The sequence below is a fragment of the Hyposmocoma kahamanoa genome, unplaced genomic scaffold (genome assembly GCF_003589595.1).
Source record: "Hyposmocoma kahamanoa isolate Upper Pololo Valley unplaced genomic scaffold, ASM358959v1 87, whole genome shotgun sequence".
Lineage (NCBI taxonomy): Eukaryota > Metazoa > Arthropoda > Insecta > Lepidoptera > Cosmopterigidae > Hyposmocoma > Hyposmocoma kahamanoa.
Genome location: NW_020654422.1, coordinates 12,416,766 through 12,443,286, shown reverse-complemented (window position 1 = coordinate 12,443,286; position 26,521 = coordinate 12,416,766). Strand labels below are relative to the sequence as shown.

Sequence of the window (26,521 nt, the reverse complement as noted above, 5' to 3'; positions counted from 1 at the left end):
AAAATAGTTACCGGATAACCGTTTCATCTCTACTTGCGAGACTTGCAGCAATACTAAGACCCATACCAAGACCAGATGTACTGACACAAGCCCAAGACCAATACCATGACCAGATATACTGACGCAAGACCAAGACCAAGACTGAGTTAGTCTCGTATTGGTCTTGCATTTCAATCGATCAATCATAACATCATTCATTAAACAAAAGTGGTTGTACATTTTTTCACAATCTGCTTGAATGGAAAAAGATCTTCTGAAGGATCACGTGTTAAAAAGTTCGACAACAACCGTGCAATTCGAAAAACACGTACTTACAAGATATACTGTAGGATCCCACAGTATATCTTGTGAAAGATAAATCTCTTGTATCTTCTAAATACAGGAGGGAAATATTTTGCAAATAGGACTGAATAAACTACGGTTTCCAGTGTGCAATCTAATCTAAACCGGTATCATAGCTTTCCGGATTAAAAATGATACCGTCGGAAGGAGGTTATCCCTACGTGGACATCAAAATACCCTTAAGTCTATTTTTTCTCGTTCTGTCTACAGACAACAAAATGTAGAAGTAGAGTGTAGAGTGTGTAGAGTGTCTCTAGAACGCGTGACGGAATATGTTAGAAAAATGAATGAGGCTCATGAATTGATATAAAAGTATAATCTAATTCAAAAAAAACATTCAATCATTTAAAAATAAATTTTTATTTACTTGTAAAACCAATAATCTATTACAGTCATTGTTAACATCCAATCTACGTATTTATTTAATGGAACTAATAGTTTTTACTTTAAAGCTAATATTAAAGATAAATGCATTAAAATGTTACGGAAGATTCATAATATATCACAATACAAAATATATACAGTCAACATCAAAAATCTCAGAAACATTCGGCTTTAATTTTGCTCCTAAAACAGATCCCTTGTATCGAGTAGCAAACTCAAACTCTTAAGAAATGCAGGTTTGTTATTAACACGCTTATCATGGACATTCGCAAGTAATCACTTTTGATGTTGAGCATATATGAAAATGGCAGCAATTTCTGAAATGACTAAGCTCCGAGTATAATGCAGAAAAATGTATTTCAGTATCTAATTATATATAATACTCACTGAAGATTACTTTGGTCTCATAAACTACAAAACTATAAATTATTATTTACTATCGAAAAACTAAGTATTTTCATTAGTGCCACGAATAGAGATTCTATATAATAAAATGACGAATTATAAATGAGATTTTACTGTATGGAGAGGACAGTCAATTAATATAAATGTTAAAATAAAATGCCCACAGAAAACTTGCAGAGTTTTTAAAAAGTATCAAAAATAAGCTGCAATTTCTTATACTAAAGATGCTATTTCTTATACTAAAGATAAGAAGAGATTTTTTAACGACTTGAATAAACAGAATATCGTTACGTATGTAATGGATTCGCATGTCCGCGACTTGCAAATCGTATAAACTTTGTACGTAATAAACAAAATACTATCATTAAGTATTTTGTAATAGGAAAACACACTCTCAATAAAACATGAAATTCGAACAGTATTTTTTTGGAAATTGACAAAATAGATCTAAAAAATATAACTCACGTGGTACCAGCCATATGCTATTTGAAGATGCCAAGTATGATAAACATTCTGTGTGATATAAAAAACGATACATTACTTTTATTTAGTATATTATTTTTTATTTATTTTGTCAGCTTCTCAAAAAATTTTTAAAACATGACATTAAAATTTTTTTTAAAACCGTTCGGTCTAATGAAATTTGACATTAAAATCTTCTGCTACTGTTAATTAAATTTTATAATTAAGGCAAAGATATAGGTTAATATTCAGTAGACTTAGTAGATTACGCAGAGACATTCTGTATTAAATTATGCGCTGTTTTTTTTTTCTTGAACACTTATACTTATCTGTATTCGCTTATTAAATAAAAAAATATCTTAACGATTTAGACATAAAGTCAATATTTGAAATTGCACAATAGGATTGCACACCATACAATGTTGAGGTTGAAATAATCGTTCAGGTGTCACCAGAAACATTGTAACTAAAGAGCGTATACACTATTACAAATATGTTACAGCTGATGTAAAGTTTATAGTCTGCTCTACAGGTTATTAATTCAACTGAAAATCTATAGAAAAATTATATTCAAGGGTTATGACGGGCTTACCGTCTATCGGCTATAGTCCACGTTAATCGGCCAGATGTTCTAAACATATGAGCAATGAGTAAGTGTCAGTTACTACGGACCTCTCACAGTCTTTTGTTGCGCCTTTAATTTTCGGGTAAAAATAACTCGCGTACTATATCCGACAGGTTTAAACAAAAACAAGTGTTAATCTAAAACTCGTCATGCCTCGCCAGGGCCTCTCCAAAATCAGTAGCTTGCGATCCAACAAACAAGTCATATTTATCCAAAATTTCTTCCTTGGTCAGTTTCTCGTCAGCGTCACCATCGGCCTCGAACACCAGGTGCCTCGCTTCGGCCTCGGCGTGATCAAATTCCGGTGGTGCGATCCAGTCTTTGACTTCCCCTGCGTCTAGATAACCGTCTTTGTTTGCGTCCCTAGAAATTAAGAAACGTTTAATAGTAAATTTAATAGAACATAAGATGCAAAAGCTGGTAAAATTACAGACACGTGGGACTTGTTAGCTTCTATCTCAGTGCCCATAACATCTTTGCGATTTAAATCTCTGAGTGGCACTGCAACTGTTATTGACAGGCGCGTAGCTTACCATCAGGCGCACGACTTGTTCGTCCCATCACTTGATATTATAAAAAATAATCAAACCGGAATGACGCTACTATTTCTTAAAGAGCATGCTTTTATGACATATTCCGGGTTTTCAGAAAATACTAAATATAGGTTATGTAATTAGTAGTTTCTGAAAACCCGGACAGCGAAATACATTTATAATTGAGGTTATCAGCGCAAAAGTGGTATACCAAATCAACATTTTTTTCTACAACATTTATACTTTATACTTTAAAAGATACCGAAATACTTAATTATTTTATATTTAGATTTCGTGTTCAAAAATAAAAAATATTAAAATATTTTTTATACATGAAAATAGCATCCAAATATAAAGTAATTATGTACTTAGTATTTAAAGTAATATTGTAGAAAAAATGTGGGTAGTTAGGAAATAGCCTCGATTCTAATTTAGACGTAGGCATAGAAAGTATTAGCACTTTAATGTAAAGCTGTTAAAAATATGCTAAAATCTAGAAAGTGCCCTCATAGAAGTTTGTCGAATATACCGGAAGTTCCATGGGCCGAATCCAGGTCACATCCGTGACTGAAATAACAACAATGGCTGTTCCATAGTAAATGATCATATTCGAGTAGGTATGAACAAGAGTCCACATAGTAAAATGTGCTTTAAGGTACTCGACATGCTTTTTAAAGGATGTCAGCTAATAAATTAGAACCTTGTACAGAGAACCTACACGAGCTATTCAATCAGTTGCAGAAAATGAACAACGTATACATTACTGACCTATAGCTAGCAAATTGTTCCCTCTCCTGCTTCACCCAATCGGGTTCCTCTTCGTCTATCCCATCCTCCGGCTTATACATGTCTCCAATGTACTCATCTACAGACACCTTGCCGTCCTGCAAATTATAATCAATAATGATCCACAGGTCAAAATAAACTGAATAGTAACTGACATACAGTGACCCACGATTGGACAACAAAACGTGTCTAGCTAATTAATTCCCTCTACTACTATTCCCTATAAAAAGGACCATCAAATATAATTATAAAAACAAAGTATTTAAATTGTTTGTCCGAAATAGTAGTTATCATCAGTTAATAGAGTTATTTGTACTTTTAATAGTGACCGTTTGAATAGCCTAACGTAAGGCTGAGTGTACCAAACTAACGATTATATCGAAAACACTACTCTGAATACAGTCTAGTCGCAAACAAATAAAAATAATCTTAAACTGGTTAAAAGGGATTCAAATGTAGTACATCCTACGGTAATGTCAAAGTTTGCGAAACTCTCGAATATTGTTGTTGCAATTTAGTTTTTGACGTGCGTTATTTTAACTTCGAAATTTATTTTCTGAAAGTTTTTATTTTGAAACGTTTTTATAGCTACTTTAATCTTTTCCTTATAACACTCTGACGTATAACGCAGTTCGCGTATTTTTAACCGACTTCAAAAAAAGGAAGAGGTTCTCGATTGGACTGTATTTGTTTACATGTATATAATGCGATAACTCCAACATTAACATAATATCGATACCTCCCACCTAAGTTGTAAGTCAAAATACATATTTTGCTTTTTAAATTACGTATCATATTATTTTTTATGTATAGGTACCTACATTATTGGTTCCATATTTAAAAGTAAAAAAATAACTTAGTGTTATGTTTACTTTCAAACACGGAACCTATAATATACATAAAAAAAGAATATAATATGGTATTTTGACTTACATCGACTTACGTAGGAGGTATCGATATGTAAACCGATTTTGATTATGTTTTTTTTTTGTTGGAAAGAGTGTACCTCAGTATTGGCCCCTTTATATTTTATTATTAATTTGAAGAAAATATTCCACCTGTAAGGGTGGCAAAGTAGGTGATGAATACCGTTTCGCGCACTTTCCGGTAACCGAGTTCAAAAACTTAGCAAATAGATGTAATTCCACGAACTTTTGAGGTCGGTTTTACTCTGTGCTGAAATTATATTCCCACGAGAAATCAAAACAAGTTTTCATAAATGCCTACATTATCCTTGTCAATGTCTTCCATTGTTTCGAGTACGACAATGTCCCTCATGTTGCCGTATTCCTCTGGGTGCAGGAATCCTGAAAATTCTGTTCGGTTCAACGCGTCGTCCTCGTCTTGATCTGAAATTATTACGTTGCAAATATTAATACTATGCTGGAGATCTTTCCACTAGATAAAAGGAACAGCAGTGTGTTGAGAGACGATTTCATTCCGCCTTCCCCTTTTCATTATCGGGGACTAGTCGCGGGCTGGGGTTCCACCCCAACGATGTGGACATTTTAAAGATTCGCACGAAGCATTACTTAGTGGCAGTAGAGCGCCTTGTGAAAGAGATCGTCCAGGTAAGTACTGTCACGTGTCCTATTTCTGCCGCCAAGCAGTAATCTCAGCGTTACTGTGTTCCGGTTTTGAAGGGTAAGGGTGCTGGTGAAATTTTCAACTTTCAGGCCCACGACTTGTTCGTCCCTTCACTTAATGTTATAAAAAAAAATTACGCTTCCATAATGATATGGCGATCGGCTATGGAGTGGAATTCCTTGCCTGCATATTCATTCTTTAACGCTATAATTTGAGGCTTTTCAAGGCGCGAGTGAATAGGCATTATTTGGGTGTGCATGCTCCATCGTCAACCTCATCATAACTTAAGGAGAGATGAAGGTGAAATGCGCATTTATATTATCATAAAAAAAACTGAATTGTGTTATCGAATCAGCACTCTTTACCTAATGAATGTACTGCACAAACAAATTTGTTTCAGGACAGTAAATATTTCCCACTAACTCTCTTACTGAAGACATGTGTTATGTCTATTACTGAAGTCTTACATCATTATTATAATCAATGCTCTTTTATAATATACATAACGTCGTCTTAGGGTCGTATTCTAGAACTCTACTCAATACTCAAGTCAGGATTTGAATATGGTTTAAAGCACTCGAAATCATACTCAAGTCCCTGTGATTAGGGTCGTATTTCCAGTGCTTGTGTTGCCAGTGCAATCCTGACATGAGCACTGAATAGAGTTCTAGAACACGACTCTTAGAGTGAAAACCTCGTATGTGATTTCTATGTAATTTTCAGGACGAAGATAAAAATGTGGTGTAAAATGTAGTAAACGCAATAATGTTTGTAGTTAGCATTTTAATTACTTAAATTATACCTCTTTCAGATACTATATTACTTTAATAATATATTTGAGCAAGCAGTTTATAAGTTTTTCTTCAACAATAATCAGTAAAAACGAACTATATGAAAACACGTTTACGAGGTTTTCACTCTAAAGCTCTACTCACACTGGCGCAGAGTCGAAGCGTCGCGACGCAGTGTAGTTGAAAAACAGGACGCGACGCGACGCTTCGACTCTGCGCCAGTGTGAGTTGAGCCTATAGCGACGATAAGCATTGTTCGGACACAAACTTTTGAACATTATTGTGAAGCTTGACATACATGCAATTTTCCTTAAAATGTATTATTCAATAAAGCGATAATTTAGTATTCTAAATAAATGTACAGTTTAAAAATACGTAGATGCTTGCGCAGGACATTAAATGCTCCATCGTCGACCTCATCGTCACTTTCCACCAGGTGAGATGGAGGTCAATTGCGCACTTATAATTTATTAAAAAAAAAGTTATTTTTGTGTACCGCTTAATGACGTAGGTCAATGGTATCGCTACTTAAGCGCTCACTTGAAAGTTGAAAAAATAATGAACTTCAGAAATTGAACATTGAAACATTGCAAATAAATTTCGAATGTATAGATTTCCACCTCAATGTCTTAAGCAAATTCAATAGACATACAATACTATAGTCTGTTCCAATCCATTTTGAACAAATGGTAAACAAACCTGTTTGGTTAAAATTCTAAAGCAAACACTCAATAAATCGAATAACACTTAACACTTAAAAGTAACACTTTCACGTATATTTCGAAGATTTCGACTTGATATGTATATCATCACTTTTTCCAACAATATTCATTTGAATACCATCGTAAAATCGTATTTGAAAAATGATAGTCCAAAAGTGAGGTTATTCTTCATCTATACTTCTATGACTTGCCTGTGGGTGCATAGTGCTGTTCGAAAAAAAAACATTCGGTTCAATCAATTAAAGTTTAGTAATCGATTATAAATCGAACATTTCAATCGCAATCGAACGAGTATCTAAGTGTAAGGATTTGAAGGAGGATTTAAATTAAAATTTTAAATATTCATATAGAGGTTATGTAAGGAAAACCGCTAGTATGAATCAATTGAAGAAATCGATTCATTCAATTAATTAATCGATTTATAGTTGGCGTTACAATGGGCCATCACTAAACCGTCCATGGTCGGGTCAGTGACTTGTTTGTTTACTTTTTGTTCAAAATGGATTGAAACGAATTATATATACCTTAGTTATCATAAGTAATGTAATTTTTAGCGAAATTTGAGTTAGTAACATTATCTGGGATCAGCTAAACGAGATCTATAACCCTCTCTAATCGGTTTTTAAGATCTTATTTTATCTCGCAAGTTACCGAAATGCATTAGTTACGACAAAGGGGCAGAATAACTAACCAGCATGGTGCCACCGGCGCCTATCTCTCTTCAATAAGTTTGAGTAGGTGAAGCCCTCGCTGTTAGGTGTAGTCAGTTCCTTCGGATCCATTTCCTCCATGAACCCGTAAACGTTCTTCCTGTACGTCTGTAAATTTGAATTTTAAAAGAAAACTCTGAGTTCATAATGTCGTTACTGGATTTGAAAAAGAAGACATCATACATACACAAGTAGACTCTACGCATCTGGATGGTTCCATTGTAATCAGGACCCGTAGTAACACAACACCACAGATAATCACTACATTGCATCACATCACTTTGGGATAGTACGGTAGTATGTAATCGTAGTTTCATTGACCTATATTGTCTCACTGCAGTTCACAGGCCTCTCCAAATGCTCTTGTAAAATTTATGATTTAGCCCAATGTGGGTTGGGGACTGTTTTCTAAGGGTTGTAAAATCTTCACTTTTTTAGCCATCGCTGTTGCTACTAAATATTCACAAATGTATGTAACTTTGATATTAAATATTCCAACATAATATTGAAAAGTTAACTATTTTGTCAGATCTAAATCGTGTATTTTTTCAAACAAACCAACGTTTACGGCCCTTTACTGCCCTCGAAATGAAAAACGGCCGCACTACCATTTTTATCAAAATTAAGTTACATATCAACGAGAGTCTGTTAGAAGTCCGAAGCCAAAGACTTTAAAGGCTTTAATGACTCGAGTTTGTACGTTTTACCGCCCGTGCTACAATGTTTTTTATCACATTTGCGAGGAAATAGATTCAACGATAATTTATTTCTTGTATGAATAAATATCGCTTCACAACACAACATTTACGGATTGTTGCAAATGACGGGCAAATATTTTGTATTTTTTAAACCGATTTCCAGCAATTCTTTCACAGATAATACAACTCGAACTAAAATGTTATAAAAGGCACAGACTCACGCAGCCACAATGTATTAGATATAAAATAAATAATTCCCAAATTCTAAAAATACTGCAGAATTTGTACTTATTCACAAAATAAATTTAGTAAATTATAGTTAAATTGCAAATGTTTAGTTCTTTTTTACACTTCAAGTTTATGCGAAATATACGTTCAAATTTTTCGAGCTTTAAAACTTTTTGCTTAATCTAAAACGTGTAAAATCCATGGGGCGATAATGTAATGAAAAAGTCCGTGGGTATTAGTTTAGGGCATTACGGTTGGTTTTGCCCGCATGTCAAGAGACTGTTTACGAGCAAGTGTGATGAAAAATTTGTTATGCAATTTAATATGCAGTAATATTTTTATTTTTTCTGGTAGAGAAAATTAAGATAATTTTAAAAACGACAAATAAACTACGTATTATCAAATGTATATTTTATATATTAAAAACAATAACTCAGAAAAACCTAACGAATATTTACACATTTATCTCCGGTTTTAGAATTCGCTACTTGTGCTTTGATCACGGCTGGCTGAAGTGTAAAAGTTAAAGTTTTTTACCATCTCTGTCAGCCATGACCATGGGACCTGTAAAGGGCCCTAAACGTTGGTTTATTTGAAAAACAAATATACGCGATTTACATACGAAAAAATCATTTCATTTCGAATTTGTAACAATCGCGAAAACCTAAGAATTAGATACACAAAAGTTGGTAATAATTAATTCAAAGACGCAAGTCTATCACTTTTGTTTCTTGCTTATTTTCAATTAAGTACCATGTTTGATATAAATAAATTTATTTAAATGAAATTATACGTACCTCCCAAGGAAGATGTTCTTCATTGTTCGGATTGTGCTGCTGCCAGTGACGCTCCGTGTCATCATCGATGTATCGCTTCTGGGTATAGCGGATCCAGTCCTTCAACTCTACCAGTGTCACGAAACCATCTTTGTCAATGTCGATTTTATCCACAATTATTCTGTAAAACACGTAAAATCAACCGTAATCAGATGTATCGCGTGTTGACATTTTCTATAGAGAGACTGACTTTATAATAATAATAACGCACACACTCATAGCCCCGCGCTAGGGAAACCCTGTATCCCGGGTGCCATGGACACACACACACACACACACACACACATAGGCAACCACAAATTACACCCTCTAAACACACGAGAGAAATAAATATACGTTATACAAATACATCGAGTATATAACCAGAAATAGAGACGAAATAAGGGCCATATATTCCTGGTAACACATTAGCGATACAGCTCTTATAAATATCAACTCTCGTTTGCACTGAAATATAGACAGGCCAACTACTGACCTGTGTACGTCTCCGTATATTCCAAAAAATATTCTGTATTTATTGTAATAAGGATAATATCTCTAACAATGCCGTGCTGTTCTATTCGGTGGTGTGGGAAAAAAGCAAAACATCTAATTACAAAACAAACGGAATCACATTTCATCGGTAATTACATATTATATATGTAATTTTGCAATTTTCGTCCATTATAGCAAAGCTCAAGTTAACAAGTCGATTTGAAGTGAAACAGTTGACGACACCCATTGACGACACCCACAGACGACACCCGTCAATTGTTTCGAACTCAGGCTAGCCAATCGGAGCGCAGTTGTCACAGTAATGATACGGCAGAATAGTTTTCAAACAAATTAAATGACATTTCGTCTCTATTTCTGGTCATATACTCGATATACAAATATTTCTCCCGGCCCAGGAGTCGAACCCGGGACCTCTGCGTGGCAGCCCAGCATGGTACCAGTTCGGCCACCGAGGTAGTTAAAGTTTGAAATTCGAACATACAGCGATAATGAATTTCTGCGAAAAACAAAACAAAGTTATTGAATGAAAGAACAAAGTTTATTGAATAAAATGGTGCAAAAAAAACACCTAAAACAAATTTTATACCAGTGTTGGGGACTAGTAGTTACAACAATTGTCTGCATACTACGTGATGTAAAGCAAATGCGTGGTTGGTGTAACATGCGCTTACGTTCATCCTATAAATAGAATGTGACCAAGTTTAGTATCTTTCATGCAGCGATACAACTTTACACATATTATGATGACCATATTATACGAATTATCGCTTGAATCAAAGAACATTTCAGATTTTATGAGCTCGTATTTAAAAAACATACTACGAAAACGTTAATCGAATTACATTAATCCAGGAACTAAAATCAAAAAAATTAACTTTTCTATATCAAAACCAATGCAATCGGCCTACAAATGGAGTGTGATGCTAGGCATTAGATTGTCTTTTAGGCCACTTGTTTAAAAATTTTCTATTAAAATGAGATAAAGGACAAATGCAATATGTATTACACGGAAATTTGCAAGACGTGTACGGTGCGTCTATTATTCCCACTCCCATTGAAAAGCATGCATACGATCGATGTACTGCACAGCATTTTGCGGTTTTGGTGTGATGTGGAGCTAAAGTATAATAAACAACTGATAAGAAATACGAATGTTGAAATAAAAAACACTGAACATTTGCATTACACTATTATATTACTCGTTTGCATGAGAACCATTTTGATTCATTTTCTTAAGTTTAAAATATGCTACTAATAGGAAAAATCATCGTCACTTGAATGCAGGAAATACTTTAATTGATTAAAATAATCTTTTTTCGTTGTTTGAAAAAAAAAACATTATGAAAGATTATTCTTGAGAGAATATTATACTTGTATGAATAATTATGACAGTTACTATATATGTGTGTAAGATATGATAAGGAGGTCACTACACTCTGATAAAAACTAAGCGATCTTTTTTAGCGTCGTGATGACAAAAATTTTAAGTTAAAAATTAGTTTTTCTCGTAACATCCGTTTAACCATTTCGGCGTAATTCAGTAAACATCTAAATAGACATCCGGAGTTTCGTATTTATAATGCCTATTAGTAACACGAAATAAATATAGCGTGATATTGACTTCTTCTTTTTCCATAGAAACCGAATAACAATTACACAGAGTGTTAAATAATTGCTTTACGACGGAAGGAAGTTGATGCTACACCCCTCTGAAATCGACAAAAGAAATATCAGCTGTTCCATAATATTAATTATTCATACACACTCAACCAAAATATATAGGAGCTTATATTATTTTTGTAATATCAGATATCCTGTATTAAACATTGCTTAGAAACACACATGTTTCTAATAGTAAAATTACGTAAAGACTAAGATATGAATCAAATAATGCACCGTTTAACCCACACATACCACGGGCGAGATAATTCACTGGAAAAGTTTAATCTTACCGAAGCAAACTGTTTATCTTATAAATAGAGGACAACAGATTTAGAACGATAGGCTAATGACTTGACTTAAACTAAATCAGAGTTGCTAACGAAACTGCAAACTACAGAGGCTTATTTTATGGTTTACAAACTGGCAAACAGTCAAGCGATCCTCCTGATGTTAATTGGTAACCACCACCCATAAACATTTGAGATCCCTAAACAGCAAACACGTTGCCAGCCATGGGATGTTAGAGCTTGTCTTGTACCTATGATTGCGCAGGCTCTCCCGACTCTTCAATAGAAATTGACACAATACACGAGTTTTGCGGCAAAAATAGGCAAAGCGACGGTATTTAACCTGTCGGATTGACTACAGAGAACCTTACCACCAGTAAGGTCGATGGACAGTAGAAGAAAGCCTTGCCCTAATATTGTAACACAACTTCGGAGGAATTAATGTCCAGTTACGTCTAGTAGTAGATTGCAATATGATGATTATCACAAAACCGCAAATAATAATGTGTAATGTATTGTTCATTAAAAATATTTTAACTATAGCCACCTCAAATTTGTAGCAACTTAATCAAAATTAAAAATAACATTATGGACAGAATATTTATACAATCAACAGCACGCTCTGCTTGTCACTTAAGATTTAAATTTAAGTCTGTGACACTTATGATAAGAACGATCCGAAGTCCTAGGATGAAGCTACAATTTCAGATCACTGAGCACCTGTAAGCCAGTGTATATTTTCGGAAAAAAATACATTCAATCAACATCAACAAGATACTCGTACCTACATATATATGTATATATATCAGCATCAGCAACTAAATATATTGATAGCAAATCTGTCACCAAGAGTCACTGGACTATTAATTGCCTCAATTGAATGTTGAAATGAAATGAAATGATACTTTATTTCTCATCACAAACTAGCTTATGATAACAATTAGCTTACAGAAAAATATAAACAAGTTGGGCATGCTGGTTTGTGAGAGACTGGTGCCCGAGATAGGTTTATAAAAAACCTGTATTACAGGTCACCAGGCTTCCACTCCACAGATGTATAATATGTTTATGACATATTGATTATGATATATGAGAACGCTAAGAAACTTAACATGTAATCTAAAACTAAGTTCCACGCTATAATAAAAAACGAGAACTAAAATAAGCAAAAATAACCTCTAAGACTCAACTATAATAGAGAGTATGAATGTGGGGCATGTGTAGTTGCTTGATTTGGTGAATATTAAGTGTGGTGAGTAGGGTGAGTATGGGGTGTGTGGTATGTAATAGCGTGAATTGCGAATGTGGATATTTAGGCGAGAGTACTGTTGATCAGTCAAAAGAATTGTAGGGTCATTCAAGGACAGACAGTAATTGTTCAGTGCCGTCATAATTTTGGGTCTTAAGCCAGTCAGTGATAATTTTTTTACAGATTGTCTTTGTTAGCGCGTAAAAGGAAAGTTTAGTATTTAATCTGTTATACAAGTAGGGTGCAAGAAAATAAAAGAAATGCTGAGAGAATCCTGTATTAACTGGTTGGGCCTGACAAACCATGCCCTTTCTACGTTTGTCTTTGGTCAGATCCGGATCATATATCAGAAGGGAGTGCTTTTTGAGGACTGTGTTAAGAACAAATAGTTGTCTAATGGTAAGGACATCCCATTTCTTATAAAGGTCACTAGTAGGGTAACGGTAAGGAAGACTAGCCCCCACCTTTAATATAGCCCGTTGAGCCCTCTCCAGTTCAATGAGATGAGTTTTGGATGTCCCACCCCACGACGTTATACAATACCCAATAATAGATTGGCAAAGGGCATAATAGACCGTTGTTAGCGTTTTCCGGTCTGCAACATACCGCAAGGTCCTGAAAATATAGATGAGCTTGCGTAAACGAGGTACTACAGATTCGATATGAGGTTTGAAGGTAAGCGTCTGATCTATGATGATTCCCAGATATCGAATAGATTCAGTTCTTATAAGAGACGGACAGCGGCAATCTAGGCGCCCCAGGTTACAGGATGTATGCGCCCTAAGAGTTAGATTCAACGACGGTAGAAGATGGGATCGAAGTGCAAAGGCCATGTATTTGGTTTTTGATACATTGAGGGTTAATAAATTCTTCCGCAACCATGCGCACACAACATTGAAACCGCACTGCGCAGAGACAAAGACCTCGTCCCAGCTTCGGCCGCTGAAGAAAAGCGCCGTATCATCAGCGAATGTAAGTATTTTGCTATTACGGAGATTTAGGTTGCATAAGGTGTTAATAAAGACCAAGAACAGGGTAGGCCCAAGAATGCTACCTTGGGGGACGCCGTATGTCACAGGGAGCTCATCACTCAGCCATTGGTCGATCCTAACACACTGCTTCCGGTCTGTCAAGTAATCCCTAAATAACTCAAGAGGAATTCCTCTCACTCCCATCTCCTCGAGCTTGTGAATGAGAGATGTTCAATGAAGTTTATTTTGATAATAAATTGTTCCAAACCAGTTCCACAACACAGAAGTCTGGAGAACCCAGCACGTTAGGGAGAGCCTAAGTGTATTGCTGAATTGGCCCGCTACCCGACTTTCGCGACTCTGTGCTGAGTCAGTCAAGACTCTGATCATGAACTACGAACTGAACAAGTTTACAAAGGAAGACTGAACGGAAATCGAGGTACTGCCAATTCATCGGCCTCAGAGAACGACCACGACCTCTCCGAAGTGGTAGTCCACTGACGGCTACCCCGAGAAAGAAGAAGCGCGAAGGTCATCAGTTGCAGTTACCACTATTGTGGTGAAGTGTTACGTCGTGATGAACGAAGTATCATATCACCTTAGGTCAGCCACTCAACCCCCCAATGGGTTCCGGCCTCCGGTGGTCTGTGGTTTATTTCATCCCGTGGTGAAGCTAACAGGAACCCACGGGCCGGACGATGGAGCTAGACTGGCCCGAGGAGAATGGCGTACCACGCTCTCGACTCGTCTTGGTCTTTTGTTGAGTGTTCGTGGTTTTAGATTTGATAGATTTTTTTTAAGTTTCTTTATTTTACCATTTTTAGTAAACATAGGCAAATAAGTAGTGTAATATTTAGTTAAGTCTATACTAAACATTAGACGGTAATGCACCTTGTGATTTAGAACTAAACAAATTACTTATCCAACCTCACGATGGGAAGGCCAGTACCACTGCCAGGGAACTCCACCTGTCCCATTTAAAAATTCATTTATCTTTTAGGCCATGGGAGAGACGAGAATCTAAAATTATAATAATAACATAGAATTTAATATTCGAAAAAGACATGCTCAAGATTGATGAGCAGCATTCCTACTGTAAGAAAGCTTGAATGCAATCAGCACGACTATTCTCCAGCTGCATTGTGACGGCATTGTGATTGCCCACTGTACAACCAGTTTCATTCCAGCAAGACCCTAATCTATTAGTTTATAATTTTACAACTGGAAATCCAAATATTATCTCATTGGACGTCATTACAGAAAAAGAACTAGAACATTAAAAAAGGAATATTAATTTATTAATAAATTTCAATTACTCTACATATACGACTTCCAATAATTTAATCTCAGTTGGTCCTTATCATATATCATTTCTAATTTGTAATGAGCGATGCTAAATCCGCCCCCAATAATGAACAAATTTAAAAAAAAGATATTTTTCCTCTATTTGTTCTCTACTCAAAACTATATTTGCACCATAGAAGCATTAAAAGGTAAACATCAAAACAATTTAAAGAAACAAATTCGTTTAGTGTTCTCTTAAATCGATTTAAATTTTTCTTTCACCAAGCACTACCAAATTAACAAGTTTGTTGGTATTATGATTTACAGAAAAGAATTTTAAATTAAATGTGTCATTAACTGCCTCCGTGGCCGAACGGTTACCATGCTTGAATGCCACGCAGAAGCCCCAGGTTCGATTCCCGGCCTGGGAGAAATATTTGTATGGCCTACATTTATTTCTCTCGTGAGTTTGGGTGTAATTTGCGGTTGTTTATGTGTGTGTCCATGGCACCTGCGATGCAGGGTTTCCCTAGTGCGGGGCTATGTTGAGTGTGTGCGTTATTATTAATTAACTGTCATTTAATTTATTAAATTTGAAGATTTCAAAGATTTGTAATTAGCACTTTCCCCTGTTACTAACATATATTTATTGTTAAAAATTTGCTGTAACTCTTCCAAAAATAACTAAATCAATCAAAAGCAGAAGTACCAAACATCAACCATTTCTACAATTGGTGGTAAATGAAATAGTTTTTCAATTACATTAATTTTGATTGATTTGCAGTGGATCATAAATGGGTTGATACAAATATATTACATAGAGTTACCAGTTTTTATTTTCAGATCACATAAGTATAAGTGATAAAACTAAAACTTCAATTTGTTTTGGGTATGAGTGTATGTGTTCATAAAAAGGTTTTAAGTAAATAATAATCCCTATTATTTTAAGTTAATGTGGTACTTACCCAAGTCTTCTCCTACTTTCCTCTGGTGGCAGTTGGTCAAAGGTCTTAGCCTGGTCCTCACCCAGGAACGCGTCATGATCGAACTGCTTATTGTGATGCTCATTCTTGAAGTGCTCAGCATCAGAGAAATGGTCCATAAGTCTTTTACTCTCATCTTGACTCGGAACCCCCGCAAACACCGCCGAAATGGCAAGAGCAATAAACAACGAAGTCAGCATTGCTAAAATAACAACAGTAAACCTATAAAATCATGAATACGCTGATCATAAACGAATCTAGGACAAAATTATAAAGTTAACTACGAGTATATGGTTCAGTATACTTACTGTGATCAATTTGGGGCTAAGTTTCAGTAATGTACCTGCTGTAAGGGGCCACGTCAACACTGTACACGTAAACTTCCTTGATCCCGACGCGAGTCGCTATGGGATACGATCACCGGCAAACGTACAGACGGGAGGCGAACGATCGGATGCTGGCGCTGGCTATAAAGTGAAGATAACTATGTTTGTTTTAAAACCAAATCAACAATAAACTACATGATAAGAAAGAATTGCAGTTCTATCTAAAAAGCCAGGTTAAATAACGTCGACCAAAATAAGACACCACAATTATGTTCTAATATAAAAAATTTATTAGCAATCGATCGAAAACAAATCAAAACCATGACAAAAAGGTAAGTCACAGAAATGTAGTAATACGAAACTTATTATAATCATTTGAACGCACAACAGTTTAACATCAAATCATAGACATGATGGATATAGTAATAGTAACAAGAGAAAAAATAAATTTGTAGATTTTAGAAATTTACACGTACTGTTGGGTAATTTTCAGAAAAATTTCAAACATAATAAAAATTATAATTCGAATTCATGATAATGTTCTTCGTTTAGAAATATCTTGTGAAGTTTAATAAATTGTATTGCTAAAAGCAAGATAAAGAAAAACGAGATTTAAATTAAAATTATTGGACAACAGCAATACAAGAGAATCTTATGTAAAAAAAATCTTTATAGTGGCTCCATCGATTTCGTTCAGTATCTTCAACTATTGACAGATATCAACTGTCAAATGTGGGAAAATACCTCCATCCTCAAAGGAAAATACGGGAAAAGTAAACGAAATATTTATTTTTTCAAAATGGAAATTTTTCCATGACCCAACACTATCCACACCCTTCTTTAAAATGTAGTTTAGTTACAAACATGTTCGACGACGAATGAAAACATCCTGTTCTCGGGTTATCGTTCAATTTTGGGACAGAATATATATTTATATTGTGTTGTGTGTCAGGATCGTAGCAAGTAGAATGCTGTGGCCTCCTTTGTTGGGAAAATTGCGTAAAGTGGTTACTCTTTGCTGTGATTATGTGGATTTATTCTGATTTGTAATAAACTGATTTATAAAAAATATTAAATGGAGTAATATGTAACAGTAACTCTAGATATGTAGGTTATAATAGTACAAATTTGGTAGACTGCCGTCAAAATTTCACCTAAAATAATATATATTCTTTATTAATATACAAAGACTACCAGCAGATGTCGCCACTAATATGAATATTTCCAGTTTAAATTCTGATAACACCTCTAGTTTCTCTATGCTTCCACCTGGCGAGCTGTCTGGCTGTCTGTCATGGTCATGACGGTTTTGCTTATTTTGCCTAATATTTCTCGAAAGAAATTCCAACTATGTTTCTAGAAAAAATAACGAAGCTATTGTAATTTCGTCCGTTGCTAGCTGTAGTGCCAGTGAATCACGTGCAGAAGTAGCGAAAAACATTGCAAATGTCAATATGTCAGGATCTCGGTCTTAACTTCCAACAGAGAATGGTGAGAAAAACGCAAAATATTGAAAAATTTCGGTGCTAATTACAAATTGAAAGTATATCTCGATATGTGTATCGATGTCCTGTTAAATTTTTACTCTGTATCTGTCGTCGAAAGCGCTAATTTCGTATTACAAATGTTTGAAAGTGCTATCGGCATTCTGTTAAGTTTCTCGCAATTTTTACGACTATTGGATTGTTTTAACACATATTTCTTTTCAGGGCGCAAATATATCGCAATTGGAAAGAGATATCGGCTCAGAGCAATTTCCACCGAACGAGCATTACTTTGGGCTAGTCAATGTTAGTTAATTTGATATTTATTTACCCTAAATTCATAGCTAACTTTCTTCCACCTATTTAAGTATGCAAATTAACGTGACCAGCTAATTTTGTACTGAATTATATTACCTTGTACTAATAATTTAAATTGTTTGATATTACATTGACTAGTTAATGAGACAGTCTTTACATAAAAACAAATTGTATGGATTTCCTATATCAATTTTGAAGTGGAATGATAAGATAATAGCTTAGAAGATAAAAAGTTCACATTCTAAGATTTTAAGTTGACCATCTGCTTCTCTTTTATTATCACTTATGGAAGTGTTTTATTGTATAGTTGCACATTTAATTATTTTCAAGAATTTAACTTATATTTTTTTTATAAATGTCTTTCTCTTGAAAGTCAATCAGAATTATGAAAAAATTATATTTTATGTCTTAGGGCGGTGCCTTCAAATTAGACACTTGTAAAAGAACTGCACTGGTGCGGCAGCCGCACTTACTTATGAAGCGCTACGCTTCAGTAATTTTTATTTCACTTATTGTGACTGCAAAAGCGGTGAGTGCATGTCACGATAGTGATGAAGTAACTGCCCCTCTGAATAATTTACGAAATTTGTAGCGTGGCGTGGCTGCTTCACCACAATGGTGCTACTGCAATGCTTCTATAAGCTTAATTTGAAGGCGCCCTTAGTATTCTAATCTAGATGATTGTCACCCAATAAGAATGCACTCACTTTATATCACTAGATTTACTTGTTCCCATTGACTAATTCCAGTTCGGCAACACATGCTACAGTAATTCGGTACTTCAAGCTTTATACTTTTGTAAACCATTCAGAGAAAAGGTTTTAGAATATAAAGCAAAGAACAAGAGAACCAAGGAGACCCTGTTAACATGTCTAGCTGACCTATTCTATAGTATTGCGACTCAGAAGAAAAAAGTTGGATCCATTGCACCTAAAAAGTTTATTGCTCGATTGAGGAAGGAAAAAGGTATGTATATAGGATATTTTTTTCTATCTGATCAATTCACACTGAATATACATTGCATATAAAATTACTACAGACATTTTAATTTTTTTTCCTGTAATTGCCCCATGAAGTATTGGTTTTATGGGGCATTCACTGGGAAGATTGATGACATAATTTTACAAACTTATATTTCTAACATTGCCATGTCAGTTCATCTGTTGTTTGTTTTGTTTTATTAAGATTCGTAACATAAGTTTACAAAATTTTACTTTTGGCCTGATTCTGTGACTTTCATAGTTTATAAAGTTACTTGTTATATGACTTTCAATCTACCTTAAAAAAAATTTGTACAGCTCTAATTGTTTCACTATTATTTCTCGTTGGTTTTGTGTATTTGTTGGTTTATATGTGCATATTTTAAGTTGTATTGCTGTTAAGACAATTAAATTATTTTTTTTAGTATGAGTAGTTCAAAGATTATGTACGTAAACAACCTAAATGTTGTGTACAAAAATATTGATGAGTTCGTTAAGAACACCTATTTGCTGAAATTTAACATGCTCTTGGATAAAATTGACAAGCTAAATGTTTCTAAGTAAATAATTGTTTTTGCTTATCTAAACATAGGTATCTATAACTCAAAAACTAGAGCTGATAAAAAAATCTACTTGTATATTTGAAATTAGCGTATTACTGGTAGTCAGCAATAGCGAAAATATTTCCAGCAACAGATGTTGTGTAAACTAGTGATAATCTTTCTTTTATAATGGGTCAATCAACACTTTTACCTAACCCTATGTTGTGATTGCCAAAGTTGGTATTTGGTAATCCTAATCTGAATTGATAGTACATTATTCGTCATATCCTTTTATATCTTAAGATTTATTATTATTTTATAAAGTATTCTTTGAAAATTTTCCCTACATCAGTTATCTACAGGGTTCCTAGAACATTTTATTACCTTATTGTAAAAAAAATGTTTATATATATTGGTAGCTCTTTCATGCATTATTTTGGTACCACATATTATTTGATAGTGCATGAAAGATTTTGGTACCAAAAGTTTATTTGATAATGCATGCAAGACCTACAATCAGTGTTAAAGAAAATATTCACAATTATGAAATATTATTTAAAGTTTTGTCTTTGGTGTTACCAATGACATAGAATTTATAATATATATTTTTTAATATAAATAGGTATAAGATGTAAGTGAAATAAATTAATGATTATTAGGAGTTTAATTTAAGGTATAGACAATGACTTTTTTATTAATTATAAAATATATCAATCCTAAATACACAACTTTACAGTGGATCGTTTTAATATATTGAAGGGATTAAAATAAGCATAATATCTATGATTCGTATACTCAACTCATTATTTTTAATGCTCTATAATTTTAGTTCTATAAAAAATTAATTTATAAAAAAACGCTGTTTTCGTGGCCTATTATGATTAGATTACGAAGCAGTCGATATGACATTTTTTAAATTTTATTTAATAATTTATGGACAGCTGACTATCAATAAAAAGTTTATAGACATGTGTAACATTTAATTATGTAGGGATTAATTGTTAACACTGTTAAACTTATGTTCTAGACATGGATTGCTAATCTATCATAAATATTGCCTAACAAACTGATTTGGCTAACAATAAATTAAACGAACGGTTACCATGCCGGACTGCCACGCAGAGCCCAGGTTCGATTCCCGGGCCGGGAGATATATTTGTATGGCCTACATTTATATCTCTCTTGAGTTTGGGTGTAATTTGTGATTGTCTATGCGTATGTCTATGGCATCCGCGACACAGGGTTTCCCTAGTGCGGGGCTATGTCATGTAAAAAATATATATATAGTGTATGTGAAAAAAAAGTGGATACGTGCGGGGTGAAGGGCGACGTATTTTACATAACTAGCGGGATTGTTGGGTTAATTTTGTTTTTTAGCTTGTTTAGCTTAGTTTCGTTCGCAGTGTGACGTGCGCAGTAGAATTTCGAATGTATAAGTTATGAACTAAGTACATTTTCCATTTTTCAGAGGAGTTTGATAATTACATGCAGCAAGATGCTCACGAGTTTTTAAATTTCCTAATAAACCACATTAATGAGATTATATTAGGTGAGTTATGAACTTGAAGTTATGTATTTCTATTATATCACCATTTTTCACTTAGATTTTTTTTATATGTAATTGTAATATTATTGTTAAGACTACATAATACTGTAACTGGTGAAGTATAGTCATTAAAAACAACCAAACACTTATCCAGGTTCCAAAGAGTTCATTGTGTTGGCTATTTCTGTACAATTTTATTTGACACAATTTGCTTTACTGATTCTAGTGAATATGAGGCGATAGCAGGTTATAGGCCCTCGTTATATCATAGAATAACTTTCTTTCAGCGGAACGCAATCAAAGCACACTAAAAGTGCAAAAGAACACCTCAGGTGAAAATGTGCAATGCAATGGAACTGTTCCACAGCCCCAGCAGAACACAGAGCCAACGTGGGTGCATGAGATTTTCCAGGGCACACTTACCAGCGAGACGCGCTGTTTGAATTGTGAGACTGTTAGCAGCAAAGATGAACACTTTTTTGATCTACAGGTTAGTTGGAATTAAGTGGCAGTGAACCCACAAAAAAGTTGTCTTGTTAAAGTTGTTTGTCTGTATTTTGAGTTCTATGTAATAAACCACGTAAGGTTTTTAATAACGACCATAGCTGACGTTTAGTTTGACGTTTTTAGCAAATTATGTATATATGGACGATTGATCTGTAGTTGAAGCCTTTTATTTAATGCTTATAGTTTGGCGTTTTACAGAGCATATTAATGCTTGGCCGTATAAATTGCTATATACATATGTCATTTTCAAGATAACAGGCTCTGCAATATCAAAATCGAATATGAAAGTTTGTACTTTGTCACATTGTACTACCACAATGCTCATTGTATAACCTGCAATAGTCTCTGAAATTACTGAGCGGGAAGAGCACAGTCTCTTTCTACGCTAACAAATTAAATGTGTTTTATCTACGTGAGCCATGTATTTTTTCTCCATTTAGTGTCAAAGTACATTGTCAATTTGTCATAACAAAGTATTCATATTATAACTGCAAAATCACTAAAAGAGACAACTTTCACAATGCTATCTAAAATTTAATAGATGATTCTGAACAAAGATTTTTAATTTTCAGGTGGACGTCGGTCAGAACACAAGCATAACACATTGTCTAAAATGCTTCAGCGATACTGAAACACTATGCAACGATAACAAATTCAAATGTGATAACTGTAGCAGCTACCAAGAAGCCCAAAAGCGAATGCGTGTCAAGAAATTACCACTCATCTTAGCTCTTCACTTAAAGAGATTCAAATATATGGAACAGTACAATAGACATATCAAAGTGTCGCATAGGGTTGTATTTCCTTTAGAGCTTAGGCTTTTTAATACGGTAAGTTGGATTGTATAAAATATACTTGAGTCGTAACTTTTCGCCGCGGTATTTGTGCCGCATTACGATCGTACGCTGCTTTTTGTCGTTGCGACTATTTGTTGCTTATTTATTTATTCAGTTACTACAATATTTCAGGTTTTATTACATTTCAAAAACTTAGTCTAATTGCCTCACTAGTTGTAGGTGATCACCACATGCAATAAAAAAAGTGTAAACAGTAATTAAAAAAAAAATAACAAAAACAATTGTAAGACCAAAAAAGAGGAAATAACTAAGGAAGAAGTTTTTCTTAAGTAGAACGCGCAACACGATTCAGATATTAAATAATAAACAATTTCATGTGCCCTAAACAAGAAAATCAATATTTTTTTTTTTGATACCTAACAGTGAGTTAACGAAAATATCCATATGTTTGGCTCACTCAAAATGTTGCTTACGTACATTGACTTACAAAATCAATGCTTACGTACAAATGTTTTTACTAATACTCGCTGTAACAACTGTTCAAATCTATTTTATTTTACATACGTTTACAAATTTGTTGATGGCTAGTGATTCAATCTCAAAATATTTGCTTGATACTCCGGGGCAGAACCACATGTGTATGCTTTAAAACATTCCAATGCAACAATCACACGCCTCAGAGCGATCCAGGAATGATACAAAATTCCTTACGCAAAATATATTGTGTATGCTCTTAAAATTTTAATGTATTGTTATTTTAATATTAATATTTATTTTCGTAAACGTTGTGGTTTGGAAGAGGTTGTAGTGATAAAAATAGTAAAAGATATGTGTGTTGAGGAGATCTGAGCACATGGATTCAATGAACGAATATAGATTAACAAAAGAAATATATCAAACTAACGTGGAAAGCATCATTTGAAGAGGACGACCACGAAGAGCATTCTCAGATGAAATTTAAAGTGTTTTTAAAAATGCTGGCGTACGTACTGACTAGAATAAGAGGGCCTGTATGAAACGATTGACGAATGTAAGTGAAGCAGAAGAGATATGTCAGGATCGTGCTAAGTGGCGACCGAGTATAAGTTGACATGTAAAAAGCATTTTTGTTGCTGCTACAGTCGGACGACGCGGTGAACCCAGACCGGTTGTACGACCTGGTGGCTGTGGTGGTACACTGCGGGTCAGGGCCGAACCGCGGCCACTACATCAGCATTGTCAAGAGTCACGGATTCTGGCTACTCTTCGACGATGATATGGTTGATGTAAGTGTGTGCGTGCGTTAAATCAAAGATACGTCTTTCGTGGATTAGATAATTTTATAGGATAGAGGCTTCCAAACTTTTGTAGACAATGTGCCATTTTTTCTGTTTTGCGTAGACACCCTGCCTTTCATATAATTCATCGACTTCACATACAATTTTTTTTACAATGTTACTTTAAATCATGGACCATTTAACTCGAGAGGACTGCTAATCGCGATACAAGACAGCGTAACCGGATATTTAGTACCTGCTGGATCACCAGATGTCGCCACGAGTACCAAAGAGCTATTTTTGTAACTAAATTTGTTTTATATTAACAAGCTGCAATTTATCAAAACGACACTAATTTCTAGTGATAACAAACAAATCAACAAGATGGCGCTTTTTGCACAGATTTTTATGTATGGAGCCAGCTATTCTTTTATTTGGTTTAGGATTAGCGCCATCCACCCATTTTGAAGCGCGTTAATGTATAAATTAGTAACATACATATTTCACACACATATTTGTCAAACAGCTCATGATCAATATTTGAATAATATACAAGGGGAAAAACACTGACTTCTTAAATTGATATTAGAGAGGAATTAATTAAAATCCACGGCCATTTACATAATATAAACTATTTCCAACCTATTGATCGGCGTCATCTAGATATAAGACGGAATTTTGACCATTTTCAGTTTTCAGTAGTAATGCGCACACACTCATATCCCCGCGCGAAACCCTGTATCGCGGGTGCCATCGATACACATAGACAACCACAAATTACACCCAGACACGCGAGAAATCAATTTCGGCCATACAAATATTTCTCCCGACACGGGAATTGAAGCTGGGACCTCTGCGTGGCAGTCATGGCAGGCAAGGCAGGCAATGATAACCGTTCGGACACGAGGCAGTAAAATATGCAGTACGGAGATTAGCAGTCCTCTTGAGCTTATTGGTCCATGCTTTAAATGATACTAAAGTGGGTACATAATTATTTTATATTTGAATGTTATTTCCATATAAAAACGAAATTTAATTATAAAATTTATTATATACATGAAAATAACTTCAAAATACACCAAACAATATGAACAATTATGAACTTTAGTAATATTAAGCGCCCAGTTACACGAGGAGAAAGATCCGGCGACCGCCCAGTTACCACGCCTTCATGTACATTAATGGCGAATCGGATTTCTATTTACTAGGCAACAACATTTAAATTCCTCTGAATAATACAACCGCGCCAGCCTTCGCGTAGACCAAATTCAAACCAGTATCGCTCATTTAAGACATAAAAGCTAAATAAATAAAGCATATTTTGCTCTGACAGTTAGACGCACGCGGTCGCGACCACTCGGGGTGAGCGCGATGAAATTCGTGTCGAATAAATACGCTCTTAAAGAATTTAAGTAGAAAAATAATGTGGATTACACCACTTTTGAGCTGATATCCCCAAATGTGTTTTAACAGATAACACAGTGTTATTCACTTTGATAAGTTTAATTAAATAGTGAGAAACTTTATAGAAAAAGCGATATGTTGTTTTATTTACACATTAATCTAACCCAATACCACGTTTGTTGTGAAAAGTTTATTTCATAGATAATTTATATATCTGTTATAGGAAAGCATGTAACGTAGATTATTCCACTTATGGAAAGTCAAAATTCTGGTCATGAACTGCCTTTATGGGTTTTTGTCGCTGTCATGGACCCCGTGTTGGTCGGAGTTTTTGGCACCGCTGGGGGTCGATATAAACCACTTTGGAAATCATCGTCATAAGACAAGTAAATAATAAAATGCTAACGGTGATTATATTTATTCCAAAACGTCCTTAGCCCAAGAACCAAGTTTCGATTATACGTAACTTCAGTCTTGAGCCACAAAGGGCGTGGCAAAGCTTTAAGTGAAATTTAAGGGGCTTTTATTGACCATTTCAACAACATTAATAACACCATATTTTTATTTTCAGAAAATCGACGCGTCAGCTATAGAAGATTTCTACGGCCTAACTTCGGACATTCAAAAATCATCTGAAACAGGATATATTCTGTTCTATCAATCTAGAGACGCTAGTTGTTAAGTTTCTCCCATAAAAACGATAATATTTATTATTATTAAGATAGTCATTATGATAGATCATGTTAAACGCCTCCGTTAAAGTTAAAAGGCATAAATTATTAATGAATTGTTTTGACTCCAATCATTAATTATTATTCATCTTTTTAAATTTCATTCATTTGTAAATATTTCATTTCAAAATAAAAAGTGATCTTTCTCTGAGATTTTGCGTTTCAATCGATTCCGACTAGAGCTTTAGCAGATTAAGGGCGCTTTCAAATTAGACGCTTATATAAGCCGTGCAGTGGCGCGGCAGCCGCACATCTGTAGCGCTTAAGTAATTTTTAGTTCACTCATTGGGACTACAAAAGTGGCACGTGTGTGTCGCGACAGTGGCGCTGGAACTGCACTTCTCAATATAGTGTGAAAATTAGTAGCGGCGCGGCTGCAGCGCTTCTACAAGCATCTAATTTCTGATTACCTACAGAATTAAGAAAAAAATGGTGTTGGTGATCTAGCACAATTATTTCAAAATATAAATTTTAAGACAAAGCAACAACATTGTGTAAATGTGAATATGCTCTGATATATTTATGTAACGGTTCCGATACTCGTTCGCGTTTGGAAGCTTTATTTATCCAGTATTTCTCATTTAAGCGAA

At 34.6% G+C, this 26,521-nt stretch overlaps 2 protein-coding genes across 2 annotated transcripts; one reads left to right on the top strand and one right to left on the bottom strand.

Moving 5' to 3' along the window:
* Positions 1–807: 807 nt before the first annotated feature.
* Positions 808–16,532, bottom strand: LOC113235237 (calumenin-B). Its single transcript, XM_026470869.1, has 7 exons — positions 16,349–16,532; positions 16,023–16,242; positions 9,071–9,230; positions 7,329–7,455; positions 4,765–4,886; positions 3,520–3,635; positions 808–2,581 (listed from the first exon to the last, which is right to left on the bottom strand). Exons 2-7 carry the CDS (start codon positions 16,238–16,240, stop codon positions 2,356–2,358), a joined length of 969 nt encoding a protein of 322 aa, XP_026326654.1. The 5' UTR covers positions 16,241–16,242; positions 16,349–16,532; the 3' UTR covers positions 808–2,355.
* Positions 16,533–17,617: 1,085 nt separating this feature from the next.
* On the top strand, positions 17,618–25,980 carry LOC113235234 (ubiquitin carboxyl-terminal hydrolase 46). Its single transcript, XM_026470866.1, has 8 exons — positions 17,618–17,857; positions 18,076–18,156; positions 18,918–19,134; positions 21,159–21,239; positions 21,524–21,726; positions 22,316–22,573; positions 23,662–23,805; positions 25,772–25,980. Exons 1-8 carry the CDS (start codon positions 17,813–17,815, stop codon positions 25,880–25,882), a joined length of 1,140 nt encoding a protein of 379 aa, XP_026326651.1. The 5' UTR covers positions 17,618–17,812; the 3' UTR covers positions 25,883–25,980.
* The last annotated feature ends 541 nt before the right edge of the window (positions 25,981–26,521 follow it).